This window comes from Terrapene carolina, unplaced genomic scaffold (genome assembly GCF_002925995.2).
Source record: "Terrapene carolina triunguis isolate 2854851 unplaced genomic scaffold, T_m_triunguis-2.0 Scaffold112, whole genome shotgun sequence".
Lineage (NCBI taxonomy): Eukaryota > Metazoa > Chordata > Testudines > Emydidae > Terrapene > Terrapene triunguis.
In genome coordinates this window covers 19875991-19884617 of record NW_020664463.1, presented here as the reverse complement: position 1 = coordinate 19884617, position 8627 = coordinate 19875991, and the positions used below count along the sequence as shown (strand labels likewise).

At 48.8% G+C, this 8627-nt stretch overlaps 1 protein-coding gene across 1 annotated transcript; it reads left to right on the top strand.

Annotated features, from left to right (window-relative positions):
- The first annotated feature begins 6529 nt into the window (after positions 1 to 6529).
- KCNA5 (potassium voltage-gated channel subfamily A member 5) lies at positions 6530 to 8401 on the top strand. The gene has a single exon (XM_024197410.2). The coding sequence runs from the start codon at positions 6530 to 6532 to the stop codon at positions 8399 to 8401; it is 1872 nt and encodes a 623-aa protein (XP_024053178.2).
- The last annotated feature ends 226 nt before the right edge of the window (positions 8402 to 8627 follow it).

Below are 8627 nucleotides of genomic sequence, written 5' to 3'. Positions count from 1 at the left end.
CTGATTTCCAGAAGTTCTGGGCACTCACTGCTGCTCTTCAAGTCAAGGGGAGATGTGGGTCTTAGGACTTCTGAAAAATCAAGCTGCTTTTTTTCTGTGTGCCTAAAAAATGTTCAAGTTTAGACATTTTGGCCATAATGTACCAAATTAACCAGAACATTAGCCTAATGTTCAGTTTAAGAAAGAAAGGTTTCAGAGTAGCAGCCGTGTTAGTCTGTATCCGCAAAAAGAACAGGAGTACTTGTGGCACCTTAGAGACTAACAAATTTGTTCTTTTTAAGAAAGAAAATATCCCTGAGGAATTATAATCTTAATCAAAGCAAAATACAGAAAATAAAATAAATTTTGATTTTAAATCTTTTCCATATACTATAATAGATGATGGTAAGGTGCTAAAGAACGGAAATATAAAGGATAGGAACACCAGCTGGCTTTGTTATAATTCTCAGAGCTTTTCAGCTATTATCAATGTATGTGATGCAATGTACAGTCCAAAAGCAAAGGGATGAATCTACATAGCAGTTTTCTGCATCTCATTGGACGAAGAGGGTAACTTAGTAGATTGTCACATGAAATAAATAAAAAATCAGTGGTGCAGAAATACACATCTGCACAGCTTACATTAAAATGGATCAGCCAGACACTATAGATAGAACAGTGTGAATGTCTTGAATTCATTAATGAATTTCTTTGTGGATTAGGCCTTGATGGAGAGAGTGCTCAAATACAGATGTTTACTGTGATTTGTCAATGGCCTTGTACTTAATCCTCCTGAACAGGAAATAAGAGTCGCATAGGGGTCTCCCTCAGGGACTATGGCAGTTTGCAGAAACTCTCTCTCTCTCTCTCTGTGGCCTGAATCATCACAGCACAGGATCAAGCTGCTGGAGGATTAACAAAGGGAGGGCATGGATTTGCCTTTAACCCCTTCAGCAGCTTCTCTGCTTCAAATGGCTTCCTTACCCAGGAGGGACATGTTATTTATACGTCAGCTATGGCATGAATGGAGAGGAAACAAGGGGGAAGGTATAGTAGATCCTCACTTCTGCAGCTGACCCTGCCCCCCACTCTACCTACCAATGGAGGCCCATTCTCCCACTCCAGCCCCTACACCATCTGAGGTCAATGGTAAAAGCTTATCAACATCAAGAGAGAGCTCAGCAGGGCTAGTTACAGCTCAGTGTCATGTGTATTTCTTTGCAGCACTAGTAAGGATGGGATGCATCAAGGGGAAGAGCACATGGGCACACAAGTAAATGAAACTGGAAACAGCTAGTCTCCCCACGATGATTCATAGCCAAGAAAACAAAATTATTTGTGTATGTGTCCAGAGTGTGGGGCTGGGCAGGGGGCACTTGAGCTGTGCAAAAGGCTGGTGGTTGGGGGGGGGGGGGGGTTGGTTCATAGGCAATTCTGAAAAATTAAAAAAAAATGTTTTGGGTTGGTCTGCAAACATTTTTTTTTCAAAACTATCAGTAAATAAAAGTTGTAAAAAATTGTTTGGGATAACAAACATTTCATTTAGATGTCAAGAATTTTTTAAAGGTTTTTAATTAAAAAAAAATAAAATGGAAGGGAATTTCTAAACAAAAAGTTGTTTTGCATCAAAATATTGACATCTTTCGATGAGAAAATATCAAAACAAAATGTACTGACTTGAAACAAAATCAGTTTTAGACACAAACACATTGGTGAAGCTGATACGTCGCTCAGTGTTTTGGTATGGTCAGATATGCTTTTTTCACTGAAAAAGGCTTTGGCTGAAAGATTTTGCCCAGCTCTAGGTGGCACGACCTGTGAAACTAGTACATGCTTCCCATCCCCATGTCTACCACAATGGAGAATGTGGCCAGGGTGGAGACTCTGGACTGACTGAAAAACAAGTAAAGATGGATGGTTGGGGTGGGGGATCCTTCCATGGAACATTGTGCAATTCTCTGTATTTTAGAAGAATCTAGACCTTTCAAAATAGAGGTTCAATGGTAAATCTATGTATGATTATATTATTTATCTGTGCCTGGGAGGGAGATGGCAGAGGGATGTATGCAAGAGTATAGGGAGACAATGGGTTGGGTACAGGCCTGCCTTTAGAGAGGAGATTGAGGTATCACAGCTGGGATACCTTTTTTTCTTTCTCAGGCACTGTTGCTACGGGAAGGCCTTTCCAAGGCACTGGTGGAAAAGGATGGGAGCCTCAGCCAGGCACTAGCTCCTCTTCCTGTCCACACTTCAGATTCTCCGCCCTGGGAAGGCCTCATCTCACAAGCCAGTGGGAGGGAGCGCTCCAGGGGAGTAGCACTCTTTGAAACCAGGAAAAGGGAGGCATTTCCCTCTGCTCCTAGCAAAGAGAAAGAAGCTGCCCTTCCCTGTGCATCCCCCTGGCCAGGGGAAACCAGCAGCAGTCAGAAGGGGCCTGCCCACCTAAAGAACCAGAGGAATCCCATTTACCAGCCAACCAACCACCAGAGGAGGTTTGTTACCCAGGCCACAAGCCAATCCACCTGCTCCTGCTGTGAGGAACAGGTAAGAGAGCTATGTAGAAGCACCTCTCTGAGGCAGGAAGTATGACAAACTGAGAGTGGAAGTGTTGATTCCTTTGACGCATGGATGGAGCTGGAAGGAATGGAATGTTTTGGTATGGATGCGAGTGTGGTTGGGGTTATGTTATCCAAGGAATGTCACATGTATCACTGAGTGAAGTGGAACATTTCTGAGAAAGCCCCTTGTTAAAATATTGGCAGCACTACTACTCTATCTACAAGTCAGCCTATTTTCCATGCCTCCCTCCCTATCCAATGCCCTCTGCCTGGGGTTTCCATAGACACTACTACCCTTCAAGAAAGCATTCAGCCACACACTGAGAAATGTGGGGGTCCTGAACAAGAGCTGCTCCCTGCTTCCAGTCACCTCCTTGCTTGTTCATCATGCCCCCCTCACATAAAACATCCTGAAAACCTGCCCTGTATAGAGGAAGGGGACCCAGACTCAATGGTACAAGGACGTGAGGGTTCCCAGGATGGTTAAACTGGGAGGCTGGTGGGGGGAGGGGGAGAGAGAAATAGTTGTATTCTACCCAAACATTGCCCACAATCCCAAAGAAGTCGGATGTTTCTGCTAAAATGATCAGCAGGGCAAGAGGTAATGATGTTGTCATTTTAATTTCCTTCGTTAGGTTTCATAGTTAACACCCTACCTGAGCTAAATGAAGACAGCTTATCTCTCTTTTAGTGCTATAATTCCCATTTGCCTCCAAAAGCAGGAAAACAGCACTGCATTGGTTCACCTTCAGAAGGTTACCTTCACAACTGTGAGGGCTAGAACTTTGTTTCAAATGAAAGCTTAAATTCTGCAGAAACTCCTACGGTCATCAGATAAATGCTAGTACAGTGTGTCACAGAGTGCGCTCCCTCTCACCCCTGATTGGGGCTAGGACAGAACACTCTGGGAGGCAGAAACCTGCCTGTCCTTCCCCCACTCTCTCCTCCCCCGGCTCCCCAAAAGAGGCAGTAGCATCAACCCCTAGATGCTGTGCCAGGAAAGGCTGTGATCTCCACAGTATTACTGCACTGTGTATGTTAAGTGGGGTGGGGGGGGAGGGGAAGAATTGCAGAGGGTGTTTCTGGGGGTGAGTATAGGTGGATGCTTCAAGAATATGCATGAGTGTGGATCTGTATGTGTATGAAAGGGTGAAGGTTGGTATGTATGGGATATTTGTCAAGGTGTACCTAATGCCATGGATGGATTACTGTGGGTGCAATGTGGGAGAACTGTGTAAAGAGGATAGGATGTGTGTGTGGCATTTCTGTGAGGAGGTTCACACCTATGTGAGTGGGTAAGTGCAGAGGTGTAATGGGTTTATGTGTTCATGTAAATACAGTACATGCATGGGAGCATACATGGGTGGATGCGTCTGGGTATGGGTGGGTGTATACAGGTAATCCAGTGTGTGTTTGGGAAACTTATATGTATCTGTGGATGGGTGTAGCAGTGGGTGAATGTGAGCAGGGATGTGTGTCTGTGGGTATGTATGAGTGAGTTTTTGAAGGGGAGAGGTTCATGAGTGGGTGTAGAAAGTGTATACAGTGATGACCAGATACCAGAGCTCTTTTCTGGAGTATGCCTGCTAGCTCCATGGCACCCAAGTGGAAACAGTGGAGATTTCTTTCCTCTCCTGTGATTCGATAGTAGCACTGGGACTGACTCGGAGAGGTCTGGGCTAACTTCTGGTGATATATCCTTTTGAAATGGGATTATTATTCTCTTGGAGGGAGGCTAGAGTCAGGTATCTTTGCTACCAATTGGGTGCTATTTGCAGGTCTGTTTGATGGCAAACACAGTAATAAATAATATCCCAGAAGGTATTACAATACATTTTGCAGGTTTGAATTATTATCTAAATAATTGGTGTTGCAAAATAAGGGCCCCATGTTGCAAATACACACACAATTTTGCTCCTGGGCCGGTAGTCCTATTGGATTCAATGGGGACTGCTCACGTGAGTAAAGTCACTCGTGTTCACAGAATTGGACCCTAGGTTATAGCTGCATAGCCTTACATGTCACTGATATTGTGTTAGCTCTGGGAGGCAAATTATAGAACAGGACCGTGTCAACGGGAAATAACCACTAATGACAACCATTTAATATAATTATGTTTTTTTCTATTTCAGGAATGGTTAATATGTGTGGGCATATGTTGTGTACAGAGATAACATTTTACATTAAGTGGAAATGAATTAATCCCCGTGAAACGAGGCACATCATTATACAGCCACATGAATATAACAAAAGGATGCAGTAATGAATAATGTTCCTGCAGTGGTGCATAGCAGAGGAAGGAAAATGGTTTTCCACTTTAATATTAAATATTTTACTCCTGATTATTTCAGAAACCCAGAAATCCACAACAGTTAAAAAATAGGTACAACATGTTGTAAAATACTGAATATTACCATGTTCTTATACATATTTATTATAATCCCATATAGAAATTGAGGAGATGTACTGAAGATGGCAAACAAATAATATCTTAGCATTGATTCCACTCAGTGTGATAAGGTAGAAAACAGATTCAATCCGTTTTATCTAATAAATTTGCATCTATTGACATTTACAAAGTTTTGATGTGGATTAAGAACGTATGTCAATGGAAAACATGATCAATGGTGTTGACATGCTGAAATCCTAAATAGAAATTTATTCGGATGAAAATATTTTTTCTCCTTTGGAGGGCTTTGAAACAGATATCAACTCATGTCTTCTGCAGGCTAAGCAAACGCAGGGTAGGCTCCAGCACCCCATTTCTTTGTTCTGTCTGAACTTGGAAAAAAATCGAAAGACCAAAAGAATCCCCAAAGTGTGTTCTGATTATGATTTTCATTATGTGTAAATGGGGTTTTGTAGCCGGAGAGACTTTACAGACCTCTCTGTATAAAATCCTTTTAACGAATAATCCATGAATGGGGACAGGCAGTATAATCCTTTGTTTCAGCCTGAACTGGTTGTGTGTGCAGGCATGTGTGTGAGAGAGGGAGCTTGTGTGTGTTTTGGAGTGGGGGCGATGTCTATACATTCACTGTAGGACAGGCTTAATAGTATAACTTCAATCGCTCATGTACCCCACAAAGGGAAAATACCCCCTTTTGATGCGAGATACAATTTTTCATGTCCTTCCTTGCATCACATTATTACAGCGGTTCTGGGTCCTGTCTAGCTGACCCTTCTCTCATCAACCCATTTCTCCCGTTACACGCACTGGCATCAATGGATCTATAACTGAAAGGAGACTTTCTCTGGGTCTGAGCTGGATGGTTATAGTCTCATTAAAGCCCACTGCGATCGCTGCCCCATGGATCCTAGTGGGAACTTTGCCGAGTAAGGAGCTCGGGAATGGTTCCCTGTTTTGTCATATTTGCACTTCTTCTTCCCTGCCATTTCTCCATGGAGAACCCTTCCCCACCCCCCATGGACCAGATTCAGATCCCAGTGAAAGCAGTGTGAACCCGGAGTAGATCCACTGATTCCCCTGGATCTGCTTCAGAGTGACTGAGATCCGAGGGGGAGAATTTCCACGGCGAAGTCAACTACCTGTAGTGCCCTTCTCCCCGCTCAGCTCCCCTGACTCCCGGGCAGTTACCACTCCAGGGAGGAATGTGCACGGCACGGGAACATCCCCTTGTCCCCCGGGGGCCGCCGCCGCGAGGGGCAGGGCTGGGCGAGGGGCAGGGCGGCTGGCCGGGGCGGGCCGTGTTTGCCAGGCAGGGATGCTGTAGCCTGGTAACCGGGGAGGCTGCTGGTTGTTTGCATTGGGGGGCGCGGGGAAGAAGGGATCCTCTTTGACGTCAAGCCTAATGCTCGCTCGTTCATATCCGGGTCCCCGCGCGGTTCCCTGGGGCTCGGCTGGGCTGCCTTTCGCGGCGCACTAGCGCTCCGGAGGCGGCGGCCGGGGGCAGCCCGGAGGTGGCCGGCTCGGAGGGAGGGGAGCGCAGCATGCCCGCCGCCTGCCCCGCGCCTCCCTCCCGCCGCTGCCCATGGAGATCGCGCTGGTGACTTTGGAGAACGGAGGCGCCACGGCCATCGGGGGAGGGGGCGAGGATGCTGGAGGCGGCCGGGCGCGGCGGCGGGGGGACCTGCTCCACATCCCCAACTCCGCCGCCGCCCCTGCTTGGCTGAACGACTGCAGCGGCGCCCCGGAGCAGGAGCAGCCCCGGGCGGGCAGCGGCGGCTGCAGAAACAGGAGCGACAGCACCGGCAGCACCAGCCGGAGGGTGCCCGCTCCCCGGGGCGCCTCGCCGCCGCCTGCTCCTCCCCAGCCGCCGCGCCCCTACCCGGGAGGGGGCGAGGAGGAGGCGATGGTACTGCCGGAGGAAGGCGGGCACCGCTTGGGCATGGCCATGGCCGCGGCGGCCGAGGAGGAGGAGGAGAACCAGCGCGCCCTGCACCACCAGCGGGTGCTGATCAACATCTCCGGGCTGCGCTTCGAGACGCAGCTGGGCACCCTCAACCAGTTCCCGGACACGCTGCTGGGCGACCCGGACAAGCGCATGCGGTACTTCGACCCGCTGCGCAACGAGTACTTCTTCGATCGCAACCGGCCCAGCTTCGACGGGATCCTCTACTTCTACCAGTCCGGGGGCAAGCTGCGCCGGCCGGTCAACGTCTCCATCGACGTCTTCGCCGACGAGATCCGCTTCTACCAGCTGGGCGAGGAGGCCATGGAGCGGTTCCGGGAGGACGAGGGCTTCATCAAGGAGGAGGAGAAGCCCCTGCCCCGCAACGAGTTCCAGCGCCAGGTGTGGCTCATCTTCGAGTACCCGGAGAGCTCCAGCTCCGCCCGGGGCATCGCCATCGTCTCGGTGCTGGTGATCCTCATCTCCATCATCACCTTCTGCCTGGAGACCCTGCCCGAGTTCCGGGACGAGAGGGAGCTGCCGGCCCCTCTGCCCCCGCACGGGGCAGCCCTGAACGGCACCGCCGGGGAGGCCCCCCCGATGCAGCCTCCCAGCACCCTGTCCGACCCCTTCTTCATCATCGAGACCACCTGCGTGATTTGGTTCACCTTCGAGCTGCTGGTGCGCTTCTTCGCCTGCCCCAGCAAGCCCGAGTTCTCCAGGAACATCATGAACATCATCGACATAGTGGCCATCATCCCTTACTTCATCACCCTGGGCACCGAGCTGGCTCAGGAGCAACAGGAGCCCGGGACCCCCAGCACCGCCAGCAACAACAACGGGGGCCAGCAGCAAGCCATGTCCCTGGCCATCCTCAGGGTCATCCGCCTGGTCAGGGTCTTCAGGATCTTCAAGCTCTCCAGACACTCCAAGGGGCTGCAGATCCTGGGGCAGACTTTGAAAGCCAGCATGCGGGAGCTGGGGCTCCTCATCTTCTTCCTTTTCATCGGGGTGATCCTCTTCTCCAGCGCCGTGTACTTTGCCGAGGCGGACGACCCAGACTCCCATTTCTCCAGCATCCCCGACGCTTTCTGGTGGGCAGTGGTGACCATGACGACGGTGGGCTATGGGGATATGAGGCCTGTCACCGTAGGGGGCAAGATCGTGGGCTCCTTGTGTGCTATCGCTGGCGTGCTGACCATAGCCCTGCCCGTACCTGTCATCGTGTCCAACTTCAACTACTTCTACCACCGAGGAACTGACAACGAAGAGCAGGCTATTCTCAAGGAGGAGCCCAGCAGCGCTCAGGGCAGCTCAGCTGGGGGGGAGCTGAAGAGAAGTCACAGTAAAAACTCTCTGAACAAATCTGTTGTGCACTTGGAAAACAGTGAGGGGATCAACAATGGCACTGGATCCTTAGAGAAAACCAATATCAAAGCTAAAAGCAACCTAGATCTTAGAAAATCCCTCTATGCACTCTGTCTGGACACCAATAGGGAAACAGACCTGTAAGGAAGGGAATGAATTTGGGTTCTGAGGTACAGCAGGATTTGCTGATGTTGGAAATTATATATATGTATATATATATAATTTTTTGTATCACTTAGACAGTATTTTAAGTCAGCCTATATTTTATAATTGAACAGATCTCCAGGAGTACATGTTTTTATGTTCTTTTTTCCAGACACAAAGGGTCACCTATTTTTAAAATAGACTAAGAATAAGCTACACTCCATGA

Bases quoted from the DNA above. Each gene is read 5' to 3' on its own strand.
- KCNA5 (XM_024197410.2), top strand. From the start codon at position 6,530: ATGGAGATCGCGCTGGTGACTTTGGAGAACGGAGGCGCCACGGCCATC.